The sequence below is a fragment of the Panulirus ornatus genome, chromosome 19 (assembly GCF_036320965.1).
Source record: "Panulirus ornatus isolate Po-2019 chromosome 19, ASM3632096v1, whole genome shotgun sequence".
NCBI lineage: Eukaryota > Metazoa > Arthropoda > Malacostraca > Decapoda > Palinuridae > Panulirus > Panulirus ornatus.
The window spans coordinates 8414156-8440998 of NC_092242.1; the positions used below are offsets into that span (position 1 = coordinate 8414156).

The 26843-nt window shown below is 37.6% G+C and overlaps 1 protein-coding gene across 2 annotated transcripts in view; it reads right to left on the reverse strand.

Annotated features, from left to right (window-relative positions):
• Positions 1-532: 532 nt before the first annotated feature.
• Positions 533-26843, reverse strand: part of LOC139755370 (ankyrin repeat domain-containing protein 61-like) — a 74104-nt gene continuing 47793 nt past the window's right edge. Inside the window, exons 5-11 of one of the 2 annotated variants that reach the window (XM_071673583.1) lie at positions 25500-25700; positions 22868-22945; positions 15350-15426; positions 14129-14295; positions 12062-12300; positions 7115-7288; positions 533-3165 (exon numbers count right to left, since the gene is read on the reverse strand). In XM_071673583.1, coding sequence (XP_071529684.1) covers positions 3025-3165; positions 7115-7288; positions 12062-12300; positions 14129-14295; positions 15350-15426; positions 22868-22945; positions 25500-25700 — 1077 coding nt within the window. In that variant the 3' untranslated portion in view covers positions 533-3024. The remainder of the gene's footprint in view (positions 3166-7114; positions 7289-12061; positions 12301-14128; positions 14296-15349; positions 15427-22867; positions 22946-25499; positions 25701-26843) is intronic. The other variant, XM_071673584.1, reaches the window with a different exon arrangement.

Consider the following 26843-nt stretch of genomic DNA (forward strand, 5'->3'; position numbering starts at 1 on the left):
TTTAGCAAATGCATAAAGCATTTTGGCTCCATCCTATGTGTCCTTAGCATACAACTAGTTGTCTTCCATATTATTATATGTACATTATTCCAATCTGGCATTGCAGGATTTCACATATACTGTTTTCAGATGTTAAAATATACAGCCTACCCTACAGCCAGCTCCATGAACAGCCCTTATGGTAGCTAACACTAATTTTTTTTAGACAAATGGTATAATCATCCACCATACTGTATACTTCATGCCAATACACAAACATGGGTACAGTACTATGCTGTCTGTTTTCACTATTTTAAGTGCTTCCACACTTAAAATTCTTTTGATCCATACCTACAATATGGAAAGAAATGTAGATAGATTTTTCCATGCAATCTATCATCCACTCCAGTCCAGTACTGGAATGTTTACATAAACTCGGTGGTCTTTTTGACATCCTGCAAAGGAGAAAAAAAATATGAAATTAAAGTAAAACCAAATTTCATCAATAAATATTCCGAATAAAGTATTTCCTAACGAGGATTCATACAAAATATTTTATTCATTTTATTTTCAAACTAATACAAGTAAAGTGCAAAAATCTATCTGCTGTTCAAGATCTGGTTGGTCCAGACTTGTAGGTAGCAGTAAGCAGTGGAAAATAAATCGACTTACAGCCATCAAGATAGTTCAAACTCTACAGCAGTGTACCATCCTTCCCTAAAAATTTCCTGGCATTATGCTAGGCAGGGAGGATGAAACAGTTTGGTATAATGAAACAGTGCTAACAGATTCAAATGATAAGCAGCCTTAACTTGCTTTGTTTCAGTTGTCAGGTAATATTTACACTCGACTCCCATTTCCTTCCATTCTGAAGAATTTTACACCAAGAGATTACCTTAGCTAATCACTGAAATACAGTACATCATTTGTTATATAAAAAAAATTCTAAAACATATCCAGAAGCTTATGTTGTTGCTTGCACCTCCTTGTAAATGACATCTATGGAATTATTAGGAATATATTGTAATACAGAAATCAAATAACCCCTTCCTTATCAATAAAGGAAAAAGAATTTTCCAATATCAATTTTGTAAGCCTCAAAGAACAAAAGCTAGTTATACATTTTAAAAATATACCAAGATCCTTTATCATATTCTAGTAAACAAATATTTATCAACATCAAAAAAAGGGGATCTTTGCTAATCCTCCAAGGCAAGCCAACAATGCAAATAACGGAGCTTGATATGTTGACATTATGTACCCCAAATACAGTGGGCACAAACATTTTATTTGTCCAGGGTGGACAAGAACAATGCTTAATTTTAAAGCTATGTTTTAACATATTTCACTAACACTAAAAAAATAAAATGACCAAATGCAAAAGTATTTAACTATTACTTCCATATATATGACAGGATATACGACATGTCTAGCCTGAAGTTAAACATAACAATGTATTCCATCTTGTTCATTTTGAGGAAAACTGCCCGGTTCATCTGTTACACTGATATTTTGCGTTACGTAGAAAATGGGAAAATACCATTCATGTGGTAACAACATATTTATCATTTCCACTACTCAACTATTTTGTAATGCAGCTATATTTTTTTCCTGTCACAATTTAACAGAAACTTTTCTTTAAAATGTTAAAATAATTATGACAGACAATCTCGAGGCCAACCTATTCACTCATTTGAACAGTAAACTTTGTCATTTAATAAGACAAGAATATTAAACAAAAATAAAAAACAGTAGAAAAGATACATAAATAATGTATTACAAAAATATTTAACTGACAATACAAAAAACAATACCTATATACATATAAAAGGAGGTGATATGTAAAAATAATTCAAAACCTACTGTACATTATGTTCATTAATGCTACCTGGCAATGTGCTCAGTATTACCTGATGCTCCTAGCTAAAAAAAAGTTAGTGCTGTTTGATGCTTACCTATTGGGCAAGAAGTGATCCTTTGCACCAAGGGGCAAAATTAATTACATTCTCAAGTCCTTGCAACTTTATCCTTAAAACAAAGGACAAAGGTTTACTTTTTGTCCAAGAGTGTTTGTGAAAAACAGCTATTTTGAGGCAAGCTAAAGTATCAAATCTAAAAATGTGTAGACAACATTAATCATGCTATGATGTAGCTGTGCGGTAGTCTTCAGTATTTGGTTATCGACTTTAAGAACAGCTCAATTATAATTCTAAAGAATGTTTGTAGGCTGCATAAAGTTTTTAGTATGATGAATTCAATATATGCCAATACTACTGAAAAGAAAAATATATAAAAATGCAAACCAATTAAGTTGAATCAAACTGTTTGGACATATAATGAGTGAGTATTCTAATACAACATACCCACTGAAAGTAATTAACTCCTATGGTCTTGTACTTTAATATTAATGACAGTTTTTGGTGTAACCAGTAAAAAGTTTTGATAAAAATCTAAGATAATTGAAAAAGCCTCCAACAGCGAGCTTGTACTTATTTTATTTGCTAACTGTTCCCGACCAGCCACAGTTCAAATAACTGATCTAAGTATTTAGTATATATACATAATCTCAGCAGCAAATATCACAAATAAAGTAAGCATTAAGCAGAATGTGACTGTAACAGTATACATAAAGAGAATTTTCATATCTTCACTCATAATTAACATTGTTGATATGAAAAATGTAATAAAGTTTCTAATCCTGCTGCAATGAATACAAATAAACTTTTGTTTTGTAAATACTAAATCAAAAAATTATATCTATACCTGCACGACTTTCTGATGCAAGATATATGTTAATACCTGTACTAATATTTCCAGTTGTGTTTGAATTACTGCCTTTGGGCACATATTCATATTAATGAATTTCAAGGATGCAATCCATGTGACAGCAAATTCTAAACTCACATGGATAATTTAAAAGAATCCCAGAAGTCACACACACCTAAGATGTAGAATCATATTTCAACTATCAACTGTTACAGTTTTAAAATAATGCACAATAATTATATAAAAATTAACCTTAAACACTATATAATAACCAACTAGTTAGCTGATCTCATACAGCAGGTACTTCTTCATGATCACAGGCAAGTCTAACTCATCAATTCTGAGGGGGATCTTGTCACCAAGCTCCTGGCGCAGGAAGACACGTACTAGATGTTTCAATGGTAGTGGTGACTGTCCCACCTGCAAAATATCAAGATGTTTTAGTACCCAAGATACAATACCCATTTGGTTTGGTCCATCATGCATAACTTTATATTTCAGTGTTAATAATCAATGACAATTGCAATCTTAGCAAAAAATATTGGTACAGGTACACAACCAATTTTCCGGCACTCTTGGTTCCAAAGCCTTGCCGGATTAACCATTTCACCTGACCAATCGTGGTCACAATAATAATTCATCAAAGCACCTCTAACCAACTAATTATACATCTCCCATGTGTCTAAAGTATACCAAGGACTGCTAGAAAGTTATATTAAACAAATATTAAATATTTGAGCACCCCAAGATGGTAAGTCTGTCCTTAGATTATTTGAATCCTGTGGGTTCTCCTTCGTCTTCTGTTGTTCGTGTTTTCCTAGGTGTGCATCACCAGAATAATGCAGTTTCGTCTACATTATACACCTGCTCAGGACTGAGGTGCTTGTTAACTATGAGTTTTGCAAATTCGTCTACATACTCAGCAGCTCCTTTGTAGTTTACAGACCACTTTTCTCCACACACTTTATTTATGAAAATTCCATGACACTTCTTGAATCTTTGAAGCCATCCTTCACTATAATCATGCTCATGTTGTAATTTAAGTTCTTCATGGAACAACTTGCCCTGGTCCATTATCATGCTACCTGACAAGTCCACTCCATCATTCCAATGCAATCAAAACCATTCCATCATCACTCGATCGTGCTCAGTACTCTTACCATCTTTCATAGTTTTTCTAATCGTCATTTACTTCTTGGAATCACTGTCTGCAAAGAATTTAAATATTTTCTCCCTTGGCTTCTTTATATCATAGACAATTGATGAACCAATACTGTAGATGTCACAGTTTACACACCAAAACACCATGGTCCATTTTTTCAACAGTTCTACTTCATCTTGGATCGATATGGACTGGTGTTTATGTTTGACAACAAGACTGACACTCTCATATGTCTTAGAAGCCATAACTAGGCTTAAATTTAAGCAAAATAAGCTAAGAATCTCACAGAATTGCAGTATCACACCAACAAGTGCAGTGTAGAATGTAAATAAGCATGCCCTACACATAATGCCATCTGTGGCCACCCAGTAAACTAGTCTGGTGGCCATGGTAATTTCAAGTTCCCTCATGTAATTCTGTCCAGACTAAAGGAGGTGCCAAACCATCAGTTGTTGGAAATTCAGTGGTGTACCTGTAGTTTGTTTAAATAAAGTAGTTCTATTTGAAGTAGAGGATGAGATTAGATGAATTGTGAGATGATCATTTGATAGAAATAAAATCAAAAGCTGAAAGTAAACAGAGCATGACATCATTTGTACTCAAAGATAACATTTTTCAAGAGGAAAGATCTACCATGGTGATGGAGTTACATAGCAAGGGTGTTTTATATAAATCTGGAGACGGGGGAAGAAACATAAAAAGATAATTGTGAATAGACTGAAAGAACAAAAAATGAGGATGTAGTAAAATACAACAGAAGAAATAGCTGACAGTACATACTGCTACTTCAAGAAGGGTGTACTGAAGGCATTAGAGTTTGTTGGACAAGACAGTATAAAGGGAAGGAGAGGGAAAGGTGGGTGTGTGTAGTGAAAGGAAGATGTAAAGGCAATAAATATGAAACAGGAGGCATATAAAACATTTTTGGAACAGAAAAAATAGTAAAAGGAACATAGGAAGAGTGAAGGCAATATGGAAAGACAACAAAAAACCATGTGAAGATTAGAAGTGTTAGTGCAAAAATTTAAGAAAATTAATTGGAAGGAAGCAAAAAAAAGAAAAAAGGAACAAGTGGTAGAAGTGAATGGTTTATGAGATGCAGGACATCTCTTTACTGAAACTGATTACATAAATCAATGGAAGCAGTACTTTTAAAGAGGCGATGGCAACCAGACATGAAACAATAGCATCAAGCATGGAAATGTAGAGAAGTGGAAGTAATATAAAACTATCTATAGCTCTGACGATTGTTCCCACCTGGAACTCCCTCAAGAGGGTGGCCACAGCAATAGTCCCCATAACTAGTGAATTCCTGTGGTGCTTCCTTCCCTTTAGTGCTTCACCATCAACAGCCCTCTGGCAGTACTTGCAGAGGTAACTAACTAATGTTCCTACTGACTCTGTCTGCCTAATGTCCATACCTACTACTTTAACCCAATGTTTCTACCTAATTCTCCTGCCTAAATGTTCCCAACTACTACTTCTATCTATTGCTCCTCCCATTTTGCCAAAAGGCAGGGCTAGCACATAGTGTCCATCACAAGAAAATCTACATTGATGAAGAACAAGCGTGTAAGTTATGTGTTATCAAGTGTTATGTATGACAAGGAGAGATTGTATGTCTGTGAATACAGTGCTAGTAGTCCGTGTGGAGGTGAGGCAGAAAGAAAAGACAAAGCTACCTAGGTCCAAAGAGTGCAAACTAAAAACCACTGAAGTGCTGACTCACTATGCAAGCGTCACTTACCCTCTTGAAGCCCAGAAGGGTAGTGCTTGTAATATACCTCTTTGGTTGTTGGCTGCCTACCAACAACTAGCTGGCAATATAATACAAGACAATATCCATAAAAGTGAATTAACTCCTGAAGAGAGTAGGAGAACAGTTGAAATGTTGAATGGTGGTGTGGTAACAGAATGGGTGCAATGCACAAAAGAGTACTGAAGCAGGAAGCTGCCAGATGACTCAACAACAGCGATGGAATTTTTGTATGAAGGAAAGGGTAGTAAGGACCTTCTCACTCCAATTCCTGCTCTTGTGTAAAGCATAGCTGTAAGGGCCCCGTAAAAGAGGTCTTGGGTTATGTTCTGATATTCACTACAACTTGCTTAAATTTTTGAGGCTAGTCTTTGGCAACAAATTATTTTCCGATTCTTGTTAAGTGGTAGACTTTGCAACAATAAATACATAAACTGAATGAGTTTCAGCAGAAGATTAGGATGAGTTGTAAACTGCTGGAAGAGGTGAGACATTTGATACAAATGCAAATGAAGCACCATGAAGACAAGTTGAACAATTGTTTTAAGATTATCTGCTGCATCACAGCTTAGATCATTAGCAGCAAATGGAAGGAGAATAAATCCCCTCACTTCTTCATGTAAGTGTTGCATTCCTAGAGAACACAACTTTGTAAAATTAACATACAATGGGATAAAGGGGTTAGGTTTCAGGGGAAGAATTCTCAACCTAATTTTCACACGAAAATATAAACAGAATACCAAGAAACAAGTCTACGATTATATATATAAACCATAAGAAGGGTGCTTGCAGAGTCAGCGAATGGGATGGAGCATGAAATGAAGTATACAGATAAGAGTTGTCAGAAAGAAGGCATTGGGTGTGGCAACACAAAATGGGTTAAGAGAAAAGTTTAAATGGTTTGGTCAAGTGGGAAGGATGCATGAAAATTGGCTGATAAAAGGAAATTTAGATTAGTAAAGTAGAAAGAAATAGTAAGGAAGATGCAAGCATTCTAACTGAAGACAAGCAATATAGGGAAGGAGGATCCTGAGCAGTGAGGGGATGTTAGAGAAGTGTTTGGACAAGGCGGTCTTGAAACTTTTTTCTCATGGGGACACCTCCACACCCTAACCCCTTTAAGGGAGGTAAGTTCTTGAAGAGGATTTCAGAGATATATGTAGACAGGTAAGCACACAAATGGTAGCCCAAGACGAAACCAGGAACATGGGATGTTAGAGTGTTTTATGAAAGATGTAGTATGTTGCTGTGATAGAGGGAGGTGTTAATATGATCTCTGGTTTCTTTCTACAAAAGAATCTCTCAATCTTTGCTTCATTCAGTGTATATAATAAATATTCATATACTTATCATTAATAAGTAACCAACAATACTATCAATACACTACGAAAAAGCTCACTTCTTAGTGTGTACATTCAAAATTAAAAGAATGAAAAAAATTCCCAGTGTACCTTGAGGTAGATCTTTCTCTGATCATTATCAATTAGTGATGAATGTTTGATGATGGAAAGGTCAAAGCGTTGTGCAGCCTCCAGAAGAGTGATGAGGACTTCAGGCCTCTTGGTAAGGTTAGGGAGACAATTCAAGAGGCCACGAGGATCTCGGTTTTGACTCTGCATCACAACCTGAGGGAGAAACAACAGTTTGTATTATCAAGGCTGTATCCATCTCTCCAATAAAATATTCCCCACCGTCTATCATTGTGATGACTGCAAAATCTCCTCCATGCACCTCTGTCCTACATAGTTCCATATTTTCTTGCATGATAATAGCCTTCTCACCCACATACAACCTCATTCTCATCCTTGTTCTTCCTTTACCCTGACTTTTCTTCTTCTCACTTGCACATACCTCTCCCAAGCTTTTAATGTGCATAACTTCCATGCTCCCACTCAAATTGGTCTTTCCCATTTTGACCACTCCTCTCACTTCACATTTAAACTTTTAGGAATCCATCTCTATAGCATGTACTCTCCCTCCTTCTTTCCAACATCAACAAACTTACTTTCTTCCTGCTATTTCCATCAAAGCTCCAATCATCTGCTTACCTTTCATCATCATTCTGATGATTCAGCATTCATTCCACTATCTTTACAGGATATGTTTCTCAGATAAATAAAATCCACAGTCCTCCCTAGCTCTCACTATTCTGGAATAAAATATATCTCACACTGAATCTCCTATCTCACACAATCATTTTGCATTTGTCAATACTGACTTATGTAATGCACAGGGGATGAATTTCAACCATTAGACAGAAACATGTGCATTCAGCATCATCGTGTTTCAATCCTACATATTTCCCATTTTACACCTACATATGTGTTACTTTCCATCACTACTAATACACTGCTAACCTGTCCATTCAGATGAACAGAATAATCCACATAAAACCCTAAGGCTGTCACACATCCTTGTAACACTTCTCACAAGTGCTATACTTACTAAGCTTGTGGAAAAATATCAACCTAACCACATCCCTCCAAATATCCTGTTTATCTTTAACTCTGGGATGAATAACCTTACCGATTTTCTGCTACCCTTCTGTCATATGTAATGTCTCCTGGATTATTAAGCTTACAGAATCCCTCCATAATTTTTGCAGTCCATTTTTACCTTTTTTTCTAAATGCTTGTCTTTTCCACCTTCAAGAAGTATGTACCATCAAGAACAACTAACTGAACCTACAAGAAAAATTCCTCACTTTGCTGTTGCTTCTGTTTCTACTTATACAAAAGATTATAAAGGAAGGGAGAATTTTCAACCCCCTGCTACTGCCCCTCTTATTAGTCTTCTAATATTAAGGTGGTATTCTTTCTCTTCCAACCATTACGATAATCATCCAATCAGCAGAGGCAAAATAATTCAACCCATTCACTCCACTGGTACTGAGCATTCATTCCATGCCTAATGCATGAAAGCATCTGTGTGCTTCCCACCTCCCTTAACACATCTCCTAACATAATATCTACTCCAAGCAACTTTCCATCCTTAGCCTTTACTATTACAGTACTTACACTACTTTCCACATCCAAGCCCCACACAACTTTCCATGGTTTACCCCAGACGCTTCACATGCCCTGATTCAATCCACTGACAGCACGTCAACCCCGGTATACCACATCGATCCAATTCACTCTATTCCTTGCCCTCCTTTCACCCTCCTGCATGTTCAGGCCCCGATCACACAAAATCTTTTTCACTCCATCTTTCCACCTCCAATTTGGTCTCCCACTTCTCCTCGTTCCCTCCACCTCCGACACACATATCCTCCTGGTCAATCTTTCCTCACTCATTCTCTCCATGTGCCCAAACCATTTCAAAACACCCTCTTCTGCTCTCTCAACCACGCTCTTTTTATTTCCACACATCTCTCTTACCCTTACATTACTTACTCGATCAAACCACCTCACACCACACATTGTTCTCAAACATCTCATTTCCAGCACATCCACCCTCCTGCGCACAACTCTATCCATAGCCCACACCTCGCAACCATACAACATTGTTGGAACCACTATTCCTTCAAACATACCCATTTTTGCTTTCCGAGATAATGTTCTCGACTTCCACACATTCTTCAAGGCTCCCAGGATTTTCGCCCCCTCCCCCACCCTATGATTCACTTCCGCTTCCATGGTTCCATCCGCTGCCAGATCCACTCCCAGATATCTAAAACACTTTACTTCCTCCAGTTTTTCTCCATTCAAACTTACCTCCCAATTGACTTGACCCTCAACCCTACTGTACCAAATAACCTTGCTCTTATTCACATTTACTCTTAACTTTCTTCTTTCACACACTTTACCAAACTCAGTCACCAGCTTCTGCAGTTTCTCACATGAATCAGCCACCAGCGCTGTATCATCAGCGAACAACAACTGACTCACTTCCCAAGCTCTCTCATTCACAACAGACTTCATACTTTCCCCTCTTTCCAAAACTCTTGCATTCACCTCCCTAACAACCCCATCCATAAACAAATTAAACAACCATGGAGACATCACACACCCCTGCCGCAAACCTACATTCACTGAGAACCAATCACTTTCCTCTCTTCCTACACGTACACATGCCTTACATCCTCGATAAAAACTTTTCACTGCTTCTAACAACTTGCCTCCCACACCATATATTCTTAATACCTTCCACAGAGCATCTCTATCTACTCTATCATATGCCTTCTCCAGATCCATAAATGCTACATACAAATCCATTTGCTTTTCTAAGTATTTCTCACATACATTCTTCAAAGCAAACACCTGATCCACACATCCTCTACCACTTCTGAAACCACACTGCTCTTCCCCAGTCTGATGCTCTGTACATGCCTTCACCCTCTCAATCAATACCCTCCCATATAATTTACCAGGAATACTCAACAAACTTATACCTCTGTAATTTGAGCACTCACTCTTATCCCCTTTGCCTTTGTACAATGGCACTATGCACGCATCCCGCCAATCCTCAGGCACCTCACCAGGAGTCATACATACATTAAATAACCTTACCAACCAGTCAACAATACAGTCACCCCCTTTTTTAATAAATTCCACTACAATACCATCCAAACCTGCTGCCTTGCCAGCTTTCATCTTCCGCAAAGCTTTTACTACCTCTACCTCTTTATATATATATATATATATATATATATATATATATATATATATATTTATTTATTTATTTTGCTTTGTCGCTGTCTCCCGCGTTAGCGAGGTAGCGCAAGGAAACAGACGAAAGAAACGGCCTAAACCACCCACAGACACATGTATATACATACACGTCTACACACGCAAATATACATATCTAGACATCTCAACGTATACATATATATACACACACACAGACATATACATATATACACATGTACATAATTCATACTGTCTGCCTTTATTCATTCCCACTGCCACCTCGCCACAAATGAAATAACAACCCCCTCCCCCTCATGAGTGCGAGGTAGCGCTAGGAAAAGACAACAAAGGCCCCATTCGTTCACAATCAGTCTCTAGCTGTCATGTAATAATGCACCAAAACCACAGCTCCCTTTCCACATCCAGGCCCCACAGAACTTTCCATGGTTTACCCGAGACGCTTCACATGCCCTGGTTCAATCCATTGACAGCATGTCGACCCCGGTATACCACATCGTTCCAATTCACTCTACCTTGCACGCCTTTCACCCTCCTGCATGTTCAGGCCGCGATCACTCAAAATCTTTTTCACTCCATCTTTCCACTTCCAATTTGGTCTCCCACTTCTTGTTCCCTCCACCTCTCACACATCTATCCTCTTTGTCAATCTTTCCTCACTCATTCTCTCCAAGTGACCAAACCATTTCAATACACCCTCTTGTGCTCTCTCAACCACACTCTTTTCATATATAATTTATCTTCTAAAATCTAAGACAATTTTTTCTCTTCCTCTTACACCCCACCTCCCTACACTCCCTTTCCCTCTACAAAATATTTTCCCAGCTATTTCAGTCCTATCTACCAATTTTCTTTTCCATTATGTTGTTGCATGCCTGAAACATGTTGGTCTCAAAATTCTTAAATTTTGCAATATGTACCTAGATCTATCTATCAATGCAAGCCCATTATATTAATTCAACTTTCACTATTCCCATCTTCAGCCTAACACACAATACCTTAAAACCAATTAAGCCTCACATTGACCTGATTCATCTTTTAAACATACAAACACACTTACTCATCCTTTCTCCTCTCATCTATCCCTAATGACACCATCTAACTGATTTACTTTTGATTTGCACCCTTTACTTTTCACATGGTCTCACTTAGACTTATCACATCCAGATTGCTCTAACAAAATGTTAACCAAAATTTACCTTCCTTACATCCCCTATTCAAGCTTCTCAAAGTCTTATGTACTACCTCTAAAACAATATCATCAAATTATCCCTACCCTACAACCAGGGGATACAACTGAGGAAGTATCCTCTTCAAGGTCATACCCATCTTTTATCAAAATCTGAAGTGTCAACTAATTTGCTTTAGAAGCTGAACCAGTGATAAGCCAGTTTCATTTATAAAAAGGCAGTTAAAAAACTCCTTATTCTACTTATATTTGTCTGGCTCTTACTAACTTCAATAAACTTCAAAGTAGCCAGTTCCAAGTCAACACATATCGAAGCATGAATTTATAAAGTAAACAAGTACATTTAAATGTGACGAAGGATGTTAGCTTTTAATTTCTAACAAAGAAATCTAACATAAATCTGATACAAATCAAGAAAATATTTTCACATTTCCAGATCTTATTCAAAAGTCAGTTATAAAATTATGCATTTTCTTACATCTGAAGCACCGCATTATAACCAATGGATCATTTATTTGCCAAATATCTTGTGTACACATTCTTCAACAACACAACCTTACCTCAGCACCATGTTTAAGGAAGAGGTTGACAACTTCTACATCAGGATCTTCATTTGATGCAAGGTATTCTCCTAAGGCTGGCTTGATGGGGGAATTGTCTTCCCCAACAATGACTAAGTTGGGATTTGCACCCTTCTCCAGCAGCAGCTTTAGGATTTCCAGACGGTTGGGGATTCCCTCACTACAGGCCATGTGAAGAGGAGAACCTATGATAGGGGAGCTGGCATCCAGATTGGGATCTGTCAGGGAGATGCAGATATCGGTTTCTATGAAGGACTTATGGGGCAGGGGGAACATAAGCAAGAGAAAATACTAGTACCAGTATAGGGTCTTACATGATGGGGCAGGGGGAACATAAGCAAGGGAAAATACTAGTACCAGTACAGGGTCTTACATTATGGGGCAGGGGGAACATAAGCAAGGGAAAATACTAGTACCAGTATAGGGTCTTACATTATAGGGCAGGGGGAACATAAGCAAGGGAAAATACTAGTACCAGTATAGGGTCTTACATTGATACATATTTCTATAATGACTTTATGAATCCCAAGATTAATTCATATAATCTGAATGATTAAAAAGTTGCCAATGCAGTACTTTACATGGGGTCCTACATACAACAGCAATAAATGCTATTCTTGTGGTTATGATAATTCTGTCTGATTATCAGATTACTTTCAAAGTGACAATAAATATTTCAAAAGACAAGGAAGAATGTACCACACACTACCTTACAGAGAGGTACTTCCCCTGCTGCAACCTCTTTATGCTGCTTTATACGCTAGGGCAGATTAGGAGCCTAAAATGGTCTGGGTAAATATCCAAAAATTTGCCAATATAACCACATAAAAAAATTCCATCAAATTTTTATGACAGGATTATACAAGGAGCAGGAAGTCACATTCTCCCACTTACACTCTAGACATCACCCATCACTGCAACACTATCAGGGACCCTAAATAAACTCCAAAGTTGGTACGAAACATGGTTGATGAAATTCACTCCTATATATGAAGTAATGAGCATGAAAAATTGCCAAAGATAGCTTCAATGTGATTATTACCTCCCACAAAATATGCTACAAAACTGTGTGTGTAAAAAGGACATGGGAGTCGACACCATCCCAAACTTGTCGCAAGGCCCTATACTTGGAGAATTTGCAGGCAAATATCAATATAGCTTTCAAGTATGTGGATATGGAAATATTTAGCAAGACATTCATATCCTACATACGATCAAAGCTAGAATATGGATCTCAGGTTTGGTCACCAAACCTAAAGAATCAGAAAGAGCTCATAGAGAACTTCCAGAAGATGGTACCAAAGATGGTACTAAAATCGAGAGAGCTAAGTTGCAGGGAAAGGCTGAAAGCTTTATATTTACCTAACTTGTATTGTTTCTTTCATAAGTACTCGTCATTTCCTACATGAGTGAGGAAGCATCAAAAACAGATGACAGAGTCTTGGAGGAAAAAATCCTCACTTGGCTCCTTGCTGTTCTTTCTTTTGGGAAGTAATGCAAGGAGGGAGAATAACCAGCTACCTGCTCCTGCCACTCTTAGTCACGTTCTACGACACGCAGGGAATACAAGGGCAGTATTCTTTCTCCTCTATCCCCAAGGATAATTCTGTATTTACCCATCTTGTATTTCTCCTATCCAATATCATTCATTTATAACTTTTAAAATCCTTTTAGTAAGTACAGTTAAGGTGTATATCTATGTATATAAAGGATGCTCCAATGGGAATATCTGACGACATCAATGTGACTTCTTTAATTTCTGATCCTCTTTCCAGTGATACTAAAAAGTTCAAGAAATTTTAAGAAAGTATTTAATCAATATTTCATTCAAAGGCTGTATATTTTCAACTGCTTCTTGTATGTAAGTAAGATTTACAGAAATTCAAAATTCACATACCTCAAAACAGTACAATACCCATGAATACCTTAAACTTTTCCATTTCTCATTGAAGTCCTCCATATTCACCCTTAGCTTCAACAGAACACATGTTCATATATAATATGAAACATTTTAAAAAACTTACTATGTTCGATTAAAAAACTCACTATGTTCAAGGATAAGCCGCACCATTTCCACATCTCCCTTGAGGATTGCTAAGTCAAGGGGAGTTGGTTTGTTGTAAGAAGGCTCAAAGATGACCCTAGCACCTTGCTTGAGGAGGAGGTTAACTATGGCAACTGAGCCAGAGAGGACAGCATAATGAAGAACAGACCTGTTGTGAAGGTATGAGACCATATTTTCATTAAACAGGAATATATGTGGATAAGAGTTAACTGATTAATATATTTCATTATATTCATGTATTACACAAAACATGAAGTGCTGTGGTTAAAGCTGAGATTACCATTAGACATACGAACATAAACTATATTATCTATTATGATATATATATTAATCTTCAATCATATCTAGTGGCTACATCAATATGCAAAAAATGAAATATAGCACCTCTTTTGCATCAACAATATTAGTAATCCTTATATAATGAACTGGAAAAAAAATAAGTTTCACCACAAAATTAAGATACACCAGTAATTCTATTCTACTTCAAAACACAAAAGCAATATTACAGCAAGTTTATACAAAACCTACAGTGGTCAGGCTGTATATTAGAGCAAAAATGTCTTAGGAAAATCAAACATTCTTTTTATAGGTATTTCTAATGATCTCTATTTCAAAGCCCATTAAAAAGCCAGTGCCAATGGTAAATGTAGAGATCAGTTTCAATTCAATGAAAACACTCAAACATATTAAGATTTCCCAAGAATATCTATGACCAGCATTACAAAATCATTATGAACAATCCTGTGACAGTCAACACCATTCTACATTCTTTTAATTGTCAAAAATAGAATATCTTCTTTTACAAGAAGGTACATCAATGTTCAAGCATGCGAACGTGAAATGAACTGCACAATCTATGAATTTGACAACCAAAATAAGTTCTAACTTATCTAAGTTGGCCAGACAGCCTCTTGAGGACACATTTTTTACTGTATTGGTTATATCATATAACTTCAAATCATGATTATCAAAGAAGCTTTGGGTCACAGAAAATATACCTAGTTTTGGGTAATGGTTTTTAAGCTTGATTTCAAAACAGAAAGAAGTTATACGTGCACCTTCAAAAGTCTGAGGGAAGCCTTCCATTCCTATAAAACATAAGATACATTTGCAACTTCAGAAAAGAGACAGTTAAGCTTCAGGACAAAAAGGAAACTTCATGTGCAACTTCATGAAAAGGAGGAGGTATGGTAAAGGCTCACCTGAAGTCATGGCGAGCTTCTGTGCGGGCGTTGACATTAGCACCAAAGGAGATAAGAAGAAGAACCGCCTCCAGACCCTGCAGAAGAAGAGACCAAATGTGACAATTCAGAGTTGAAGTCCAAGACAAGAAACCAGGGTGAGAGAATGTCTCAGTAAGCCAGGACAAGGGGCCAGGGAAGGACATCAGGAAAAAAGGAAGGTGCAAGTGCAAGGTTACAGCAAGTGAGCAAAGGCAAGAAGTATGGGGAGAAGCCTGTAAAAGGCAGAAGCTGACCAATTAAAGGGGTTAATGAATAAAAGGAGCAAAATATTCACAGAAGTTTAGAAGATCACAGAAGACTTTGCAAGTGATACTGCAAAGGCTACTGCTTGACAATGTCAAGAGAGTTAGAAAAATCATATTTCTGGTTTCACTGACAAGTTAGCTACAGAAATTACATTAATCAATTTGGATATACAGTGTCCGCAAAAATCCTTGTCCATCCCCATATATTTTCAAAGGCGATGTCACACTAACATTTTAGTACTTTTTCATTTCTCCTTTGGCTTTCATTACCATCTACTGATGTCTGGGCATGGATCTGACAAGGCTCTTGAAGTACTCTAGATCCATGTTTTTGGTTTACAGGCTCTTGATCATCTGAGACACGACATTGATGAGGTTGCATATTTTCTCTAATAACCAATAAATCACCTTTCTAGCCTTACGGTAGGGGGCACTATCCTGCATAAAGTGATCACATCCATGAACCTCATACAAATGAAGCAGATGGTTCTCAAGCATCTTACTATACTGCTCTCTATTAACTGAAATGTTTTTTGGTAAACGTATAAGCCTCCCTAACCAACTGCACCAATAAAGCAATCCCACATCATCACACTATGTGAGTGTTTCAACATTTTCACTATGAAATGAGAGTCATACAGACTGGCACCTTCCAGCCTCCTCATCCACCACTGCCTTATTTTCCATTATTGCTCACTCACTTTGCAAATGTAAATCATTTACTTTCATTTCCTTTGTAAGCAGGGGTTTGGCAGCTGGCTTGCAAGAGAAAATATGAAGGTCCTTTTGCAGGTGATATTGAATGGTTCACTGAGAGATGTTTCCTAGAAGTTTAAACTAGAAGTTTAAGATGTTTTTTCTTGAGTTTGGCAGCTGAAATGCAGGGTTGCTTCAATACTTCTCATTTTACGAAGTTAGGTGTAGATCTAAGAGTCTTCCATGGGTGACTAGGGATAGGTTTTCGTAGTGGGATGACATTATCAGGGAAACCAAGAGCATTTAGCTAGCAGCTGCCTGATAGTAAATTCTGAGCACCTTGTACAACCCGAAATCTAATGTGTATCTCCATTTTCTTGCTTCCAGACATGAACTCGGGCCCTCTCCTCTCTACAAAGGAAAAAGCTAAACATCCTGAAGCACAATACAATGCCCAGGAGTGAAATTTCGAAATCAAGTGGCAGCCAGGAGTAAAGAAAAAATCCTTCCCTAAAAGATAGCCTGAGGCACACTGAGGAGAGTTGCTGGTACACGTACCATTAGAAACATTAGTCTCAGTGACCCGGTGTATGATGATTTTACCCTGAAAGCATCGTGTGCCTGTACCTGCTATAAACCTTAATCAGACATGTATCACCTGTGAAAATATATGGGGTAGGCAAAGTTATTTGTTGATAAAAGAAAAAAAAAGTAAAAACAAAGGTTTATACAGTATTTCTTTCAATGCTGCTAGCACAACAAAGGTAACAGAGCTCAGTAATGATCCTAAAGAAAATACCAACATATAGCTTGTTCCTTAGGCTTTGTAGGGATGTTAAAATATGAATGTGACATTGAAAATGTCAATACAAGGAGTAGAGTCAACTTAAAAGTGTTACTGAAGTTAAAGACCAATTTCTAAACAGCACAAAGGTTCTTTTAGTGCAGGTTTCAATATTACTATACAAGGTAAACATTAACAGAGATACAAGGAAGACATGCCAAAGGTCAGAATAGACATGCTGAACATGAACTTGTAGTAAAAGACACCGAGGAATTATGATCATAACAAAGATTTCAAAAATTAATTTGGAAGCATTCATCGAACAGAAATGTCAAAAGTTAGGCAGAAAGTCAGTGCAGAGGCATAAAAGATCAACACAACAGTGTCAAACCGATAACAGACGTATTAAAGATCAAATATGTAGAGATGTTAATTAGACAGTGTAAGGTACTAAACATTAGAAGGGTACCAATAAGTTTACGTGGAGGTTGAAGAGAGCAGAAAATATGTAAAATGGACAAAAATGTCAGAGATTCTAGGATGTAAAGTCTGTATAAGCCTGTTAAAGATGGATATCTATGGATATCTATCTTTTTTTTTTTTTTTTCTTTTCTGCTTTGTCGCTGTCTCCTGCGTTTGCAAGGTAGCGCAAGGAAACAGACGAAAGAAATGGCCCAACCCACCCCCATACACATGTATATACATACGTCCACACACGCAAATATACATACCTACACAGCTTTCCATGGTTTACCCCAGTCGCTTCACATGCCTTGATTCAATCCACTGACAGCACGTCAACCCCGGTATACCACATCGATCCAATTCACTCTATTCCTTGCCCTCCTTTCACCCTCCTGCATGTTCAGGCCCCGATCACACAAAATCTTTTTCACTCCATCTTTCCACCTCCAATTTGGTCTCCCTCTTCTCCTCGTTCCCTCCACCTCCGACAGATATATTCTCTTGGTCAATCTTTCCTCACTCATTCTCTCCATGTGCCCGAACCATTTCAAAACACCCTCTTCTGCTCTCTCAACCACGCTCTTTTTATTTCCACACATCTCTCTTACCCTTACGTTACTTACTCGATCAAACCACCTCACACCACACATTGTCCTCAAACATCTCATTTCCAGCACATCCATCCTCCTGCGCACAACTCTATCCATAGCCCACGCCTCGCAACCATACAACATTGTTGGAACCACTATTCCTTCAAACATACCCATTTTTGCTTTCCGAGATAATGTTCTCGACTTCCACACATTCTTCAAGGCCCCCAGAATTTTCGCCCCCTCCCCCACCCTATGATCCACTTTCGCTTCCATGGTTCCATCCGCTGCCAGATCCACTCCCAGATATCTAAAACACTTCACTTCCTCCAGTTTTTCTCCATTCAAACTCACCTCCCAATTGACTTGACCCTCAACCCTACTGTACCTAATAACCTTGCTCTTATTCACATTTACTCTTAACTTTATTCTTTCACACACTTTACCAAACTCAGTCACCAGCTTCTGCAGTTTCTCACATGAATCAGCCACCAGCGCTGTATCATCAGCGAACAACAACTGACTCACTTCCCAAGCTCTCTCATTCACAACAGACTTCATACTTTCCCCTCTTTCCAAAACTCTTGCATTCACCTCCCTAACAACCCCATCCATAAACAAATTAAACAACCATGGAGACATCACACACCCCTGCCGCAAACCTACATTCACTGAGAACCAATCACTTTCCTCTCTTCCTACACGTACACATGCCTTACATCCTCGATAAAAACTTTTCACTGCTTCTAACAACTTGCCTCCCACACCATATATTCTTAATACCTTCCACCTTTCACCTTTCTGATGCCCATTCCCTATACGAAACCCCCTCAAGGGGGTGACCACAGCAGAAGTCTCTATAACTGGTAACTATAGTGCCAATTTTTAGCCTTTAGTGCCTCACCATTAACAGGCCACTAAGAGAGGAAAACTCTAGCACAGCATTTCCAAAGGCTCCTACCAAATGTTCCTATCGAGTACCTTACCTAATGTTCCAATTCACTACTTCTACCTAATGCTCCTGCCTAATCTTCCTATCCAATACTTCTAGCTAAAGTTTCTACCTGCTACTTCTATCTATTGCTCCCATCACTTTGCCAAAAGGCTGGGATAGTTCACAGTGCTCACCAAAAGAAAATCTAGAATTATAAAGAATGAGTTGTGTGAGTTAAGAGATGTCAAACATTACGTGTGACAAGGAGAAATTACATATTTGTGGACAAAATGCCAGCAGTCCACAGCTACCTCGGTCAAAGGAATGCAAGTTGAGAACCGCTGAAGTGCTGGCTCACTAAGTACATAACCGTCACTATCGCTCCCAAAACACAGGTGGGTACTATACGAAAGAGAAGCTACAAAGCCAGTGTAGAGAAATTAAAGGTCAATGCTGTGGCAGCAAAAGAGCTTTGTATGTCATTGAATCAATGTAAACATTGAAGGCCAGGAGGATCACTTGAAGGACATAGGGAGCATCCTGCAAAAATGGCATTAAAGACTGTATGGTTAGAGGCAGAAATGAGCTTCTAACATGCACATTTAAAATAATGATAAATTACTGAAGCTCTCGATTTGGACTGTAGCATAAATATTTACCAATAACTATGTTACTTGAGGGAATATGTTTTAAGAATCTTCTCATAAAACTAATCAAGCTAAGGATACTGGGAAAAAAATGACTTTGTGAATAATGATTCACAGTATCGTTTTTATGATATACTAAATACTTTTGGGGTAACACATCACACCATACACTGATAGTGAACACATCAAATACTCATGCACATTAGAATTATTCCTACTGAGGCATCAATGACTAAAAGCAATCATGGCATAAGTAAAGCGATAGGACATCGTTGACCATGAACCATAATCCCTCAGCCAAGAACCATAACATCACTAGCTAAGAGCCACATTCTGGCCGGGTGTCATGATGCCTTTAGCTAGGAGCTATGACATGATTAGCCAGAAGCCATCACATTGGTCAGGAACCTTAACTACCTCAGAGGGAAAATGATATAACTAGCCCTGAGTCACAACACTCTAATATGGGGCCACAATGCCCTTGGCTATGAGCCACAGTTTAAGTCCAGTTGGTAACTCAATTATCAAGTCAGCTGTTTAAATGTTATAGTCAAGCCAATTTAACTAAACCTGTCAACCATTACCACATGATTCTTTCCTGTTTACAAGTGCACATCTTAAACCAAGTTGTGTGTTCTACGGCTAAGTTCTGGAAAACTGCACTTAGGAGGTAGTCTGCTGAAAAAGCACTGGATAATGGGGGTTTAAGTTGCAAAAATATGCTGATGACCATGTTATTTCAAAAAACAGAATAAAAACACCATTTTTTTCCTGTATAACTTATTTCATGGTTAATTTTGGTTACTGTTCTGTGTTAAGACATACTGCTTTGTAGGGATCAAGTGCCACAAGTCACTAATCATAGTGCTTTAGTAGAAAGACAGAGCAAACTGTACAGAATTCTGGTTGATAACTGCCCCACTAGTTGCAACCTTTGAGAAGGATCTTGGGGGTTGTGGAAGACAGCTGCATCAGTGCAAAGTTGGCAGTCATGTCTGGATGATGGTGAGACAGGCCACATAAAACAAAGCGATTATACCTATGGTTTAAGTGATGATGCAGCCCATCTTGTTAACCAATCATCTTGATCATATTGTGTGAGCAGTCAGCTTGTATTTTCAACTTGAGTAATGAGCTGGAGCAACACTTTTACTAGAGTCCTGGATAGCATGAGTGAGAGACAACTAGCAATGGTGTGAGATGAAGTTACCACATTCCAGAACTGTTTTATGAAAACAAAAGCAGCATACACAAGGTGCAAGCATATTAAATTTCTCACAGTGACTTCACATATAAGACTGTGGTTTGTGGACACTCTTCTGGAGGTCATTTTTGGCTTATGAAATATAAAAATCACAATGAGTGAAGCTGCTTGCCGGCACTGAACAATGTTTTTACACATAAATGAAAAAAATATAAAAAATAACAACAGACTCCATGCATAAGAAAAACAATTAATACAAAATCCATCTTTTTATTCTTGAGTTCATGGCCAATGCCGGCACAGGGGTGACTGACACTAGACAGGCCATCAGACACAACATTTCAGGACCCAGCACTCATTTCCTTAAAGTAGTCATGGACTTGGAGCAGACTTCCAAAATGAAAATTTAGGCTACAATTTAAATCAATGTTCTTATGGTTCATCTGCTCACAATAGATATGAGAATGGAAATGGAGACAACAGCTGATAATTATCAAACTTTATCAAAACTGGTACAACTGGGTTACTAGACAGACAGAATGATAGTATATAGTGAATGTGAAGTACATGTACTCATAGAGCTAGGGCCTGGTTGTGTCAGACATAAGGTAGTCTAGGATGCTTATAATGCAAGACCTGGTTCCTTGCCCTTCTATAGACAATTAGAAGAAAAACCCATGTTACCTACACCACATCACACCTTCAGCTGATTCCATACGAGGTTACAGTTAAATATGAAAAAGGTGAAGATAAATATGTCCTTAATGAGAGTTTTTTCAGAGTTTAATGGAATGTTTACATATGAAAAGTGTTCTCATAAAATATGAAAAAGCAGTCTAGTGCAGTTTCTTCCTAAATCTTTATCCCGTTATTGCACATTTTTGCTAACTTTTTATCTCTTTAGGTTACTGAAATTTACTGTTAATGTTCTTGAAAATATCCTTACATGAAAAATCACATTCAATTCAGATACAGTGATGTTAAACAATAAGTGAATTTTAATTAAGTGAATTTTTCATCAACTGATTTTATAGTAATGTTTTATAACTAAATAAAGAATATCTAAATCTAAATTTACAGTATGATTTGTGTTGTGACTGCTTAAATAAACATATGGATGAGGTGATGAGGACAGTGTTACAATAGTGGCTAGATGGAGCAGAGGGTCAGGAATGGAACATGATAAGTAAGATTTTTCTACTATCTTTTAAAGAATTAACACGCATCTACCTTTCCAACATAAAAAGCAATAGAAATGTGGATTCCAGTTCAGGTAGTAAATTACTCGAAAATAGAAAAGCATGAATATATCCAAGACTTGGAAACACTGACTTTGAAAACAAAATGATGGTTATTATACTGCCAACCATGAATAAGAGTATATGAATACATAATCTAATATTTGCAAGTTCTAACATAAAAGCTGTGGAATTAATACTGAAAAATGTATGGTAGTGTATCAAGAAATATGACCCATCCATCCAAATCAAGATGTATCTGCACTAGCAAATACACTGAATGCAGAGCTAATGATTTTGTATCAAATAATATCTCAAATGGATTACTCAGTGTTAATTTCCATAGGTGAAAGAAGCATTATGCAGAAGGTTCAGTATGCAAGGTTATCTTTCCAACTCCATGTTGCTTAATAGTAAATAGCATTAATTTTTCTGAGCAGAATAATTTTAAGTTAAATCTAAGGTACATGTTATACCAGTTTATATCAAGGTATCGAATATCTTAAGATAATAATGAAATCTAGAAAACAGTAAACTGTCTGCAAATCAAAAACATGGATCTGCAACCCCTCAAGACTATGGAAGAGGCTACAATACCATATGTGGTGAAATCAGAAAAAGCATAAGGTAAGAGCACAAAGAACCAGGTCCTCCCCTTGCAGCAATCACTCACCATGAGGGTCTGGGCGAAGTGCTGCAGGACCTCCTCTCCCGAGATGTTATCACGATTCTCCATCTCTTCTGACGCATCCTTCGGGAGAGAGAGGAAGAGCTCACGAGGGAGAATGGTGGTTAGAGTATTACTCTACACCAGAAAAAAGGGGAGCTACAAAGGTGTTATCAGGCACAGTGGAAAGTATCAAAATTAAGGCTACTGCAGACTATGCTAAAGCACCCAATCAGGTCAAGCAATAATACAGGGACAGTGTGTATGTTTTTCTAATTACGTCAAGATGGCTATCTCTAAAACGAAGAAAAGAACAAAGCCAATAAATATCATCAATCAATTTTGGAGAAGCAAAGTAAGTTCTGTTTTAAGAACTTGGGCAGGCTGTCAGTCCACAGACAACAAAAATAAGAATGGAAAAAAAATTTAATTCTGATACACACAAACGGTAAACTGGTTTTCAACTTAAAATTAAGGATTTTGAAAATACAGTAATGCAATTGAAATATTCAGTATGTGTAACTCTTTTGTAAGGTCAGCGTTTTTTGATGAAAGCGACTGTAATAACAGAAACTCTTGGGTTAAAATGGTGATGCAAGAGCTCTCAAGCAAAACCCCATCACAAAGAGTTTCACAAAGTTTGGACATTACCAGCTTTTGAAACAGGCTGATACATAATATGAAGAGCACCTAATTTTCATAATCTTAGCTATGGTCAACAAATGTATAAACTCCTGGACCTGTATACCTTTATGAAATTATTTGGTATTTTCTGACGAGAATATATACCAAATATAAATAAAATGAAAACTGGTAATAGCCAACTTGCTCCAAAGTGAAAATTAAAAACTGTTAGAGAACTTAACATGCATAACTTTTAAGTAGAACATTAATCAAGACTACAACTGTTGCTAATTTTTAACAACATGAGCAACACTCTAATGGCAACATACTCTCATTAATATTTCCAACAACTCCATTTGACATCATAAGATACAGATCCAATAAGCAGCATGCTTTAGCTATGACAGCATACCATTCCATGCACATACCTAAGTACACTTTTAACAGGATTCTTTGTCTATTTTTCGCCATTCTGGAATATTATAATCTTTAATGCATAAAATTCTGTAATTATATGTTCAGCTAAATTCCAGCATATCAAATCATATATATATATATATATATATATATATATATATATATATATATATATATATATATATATATATTAAGAATATATGGTGTGGGAGGCAAGTTGTTAGAAGCAGTGAAAAGTTTTTATCGAAGATGTAAGGCATGTGTACGTGTAGGAAGAGAGGAAAGTGATTGGTTCTCAGTGAATGTAGGTTTGCGGCAGGGGTGAGTGATATCTCCATGGTTGTTTAATTTGTTTATGGATGGGGTTGTTAGGGAGGTAAATGCAAGAGTTTTGGAAAGAGGGGCAAGTATGAAGTCTGTTGGGGATGAGAGAGCTTGGGAAGTGAGTAAGTTGTTGTTCGCTGATGATACAGCGCTGGTGGCTGATTCATGTGAGAAACTGCAGAAGCTGGTGACTGAGTTTGGTAAAGTGTGTGAAAGAAGAAAGTTAAGAGTAAATGTGAATAAGAGCAAGGTTATTAGGTACAGTAGGGTTGAGGGTCAAGTCAATTGGGAGGTAAGTTTGAATGGAGAAAAACTGGAGGAAGTAAAGTGTTTTAGATATCTGGGAGTGGATCTGGCAGCGGATGGACCCATGGAAGCGGAAGTGGATCATAGGGTGGGGGAGGGGGCGAAAATCCTGGGAGCCTTGAAGAATGTGTGGAAGTCGAGAACATTATTTCGGAAAGCAAAAATTGGTATGTTTGAAGGAATAGTGGTTCCAATGTTGTATGGATGCGAGGCATGGGCTATGGATAGAGTTGTGCGCAGGAGGATGGATGTGCTGGAAATGAGATGTTTGAGGACAATGTGTGGTGTGAGGTGGTTTGATCGAGTAAGTAACGTAAGGGTAAGAGAGATGTGTGGGAATAAAAAGAGCGTGGTTGAGAGAGCAGAAGAGGGTGTTTTGAAATGGTTTGGGCACATGGAGAGAATGAGTGAGGAAAGATTGACCAAAAGGATATATGTGTCGGAGGTGGAGGGAACGAGGAGAAGTGGGAGACCAAATTGGAGGTGGAAAGATGGAGTGAGAAAGATCTTGTGTGATCGGGGCCTGAACATGCAGGAGGGTGAAAGGAGGGCAAGGAATAGAGTGAATTGGATCGATGTGGTATACCGGGGTTGAAGTGCTGTCAGTGGATTGAATCAGGGCATGTGAAGCGTCTGGGGTAAACCATGGAAAGCTGTGTAGGTATGTATATTTGCGTGTGTAGACATATGTATATACATGTGTATGGGGGTGGGTTGGGCCATTTCTTTCGTCTGTTTCCTTGCGCTACCTCGCAAACGCAGGAGACAGCAAAAAAAAAAAAAAAAAAAAAAAAAAAAATATATATATATATATATATATATATATATACATATATATATGAAAATCCATCAACAATGAAATCTTAAATAAGACAGACTGTTAACAGCTAGCAATGCTAATGAGAACATTTTGGCTCAGTCTCAAAAAATCCTGCTTCCTTCTCAACAATGCCTTATAAGGACATACCTGCTGGAGACGACAACATTTCATGATGGGTGTGAAACCCTGACGGTCTCGGGCATTTGGATTGGCACCATATGAAAGCAGGAGGTGAAGTAGCTGAGTGTTGAAAGGATTTACAAGGTTGATCTCTGAGCCAAAAAAGTACCTGGTGTTGGGATTTGCACCATGTTCCAGTAGCAGTTTGGCCGCCTCAAAGTGATCATGCTAGGGGAAAAGGTGAAATGCATATCATTAGATTTCCTGAGAGTGCACATGACCTGAGCCTCCCAGTGGAATTTATGAATATATTGGAAGATCTGAAAAAATTTACATGTACATTTTACAACATGACGTGATCTACAAATACATATCAAAACCAGAGAGACCTTCAATACCAAACCTTCCTTACTGTACACTTAAATTCACATGAACAATTCTGGTTAGGATCTTAACATGCAAATGCAACTTTTATGTAACTTCCCCTTGAAAAAGGTAGTTTTTAAAATTCTCACGTAAGATTATTTTCATGACAAATTTCAGATCTTCCAGACTGACTTCCAAGATTTCGAACTTTGAAATGTTCTTGTATCTTAAAGTTTAAGTTATAGGGGAACACTTTGAAGATTAGTTCCTTTGAAACAGAAACCAATAAATGCATTGCAGTACAGTCAGTCAATCCATCAAATATCTCAGTCCCTACGAATTATAAACACCTAAAATCTGTGGTCTAGCATATTCAAGAATACTGCCAACTTGAAAAATGAATTTTCAGAGTTGGTAAATCTGTTTAACATGTGCTATCATACCCCATGTCACCACTTATTCACTATTCTCACTGTCCACCCCAGCTGCTTCACAATGAGAGCACATTCACCCCTGGATAACACAATGTTCCAGTTCACTATATCCCATGCATGTCTTTCATCCTCCTGCATGTTCAAGCCCTGATCACTCAAAAGCTTTTTCATCTCATCCTTCCATCTCCAATTTGGCCATGTCTTATCTAAAATTAAGCCTGCCAAAAATCAAACAGTTAAAATGTATGGTCATTAATACAATGTTTGGATAAATTTTCATCAGTACATATTAGGTTTGTTGAGATAGATTAAACCCATTGCAATTACCCAGAGTCAATCACCAGTGTCGGATATCCATAAAACCCAATTGTGATGAATACCCATAATGATACATATTACCAACTGGAGGTATAGTCACTAGCAAGTATGATGGGTCATGAACCACTTACCAGCCCTTAAAGCAATGATCCTTGAACTGAGAGTAATCTTGGTTTCTGGTGGTTTTGGTCCTTGAGGCAGTTTGTCCATTATAAATTATCCATTTAAAATGAAAAGGATGTGATCTACACTT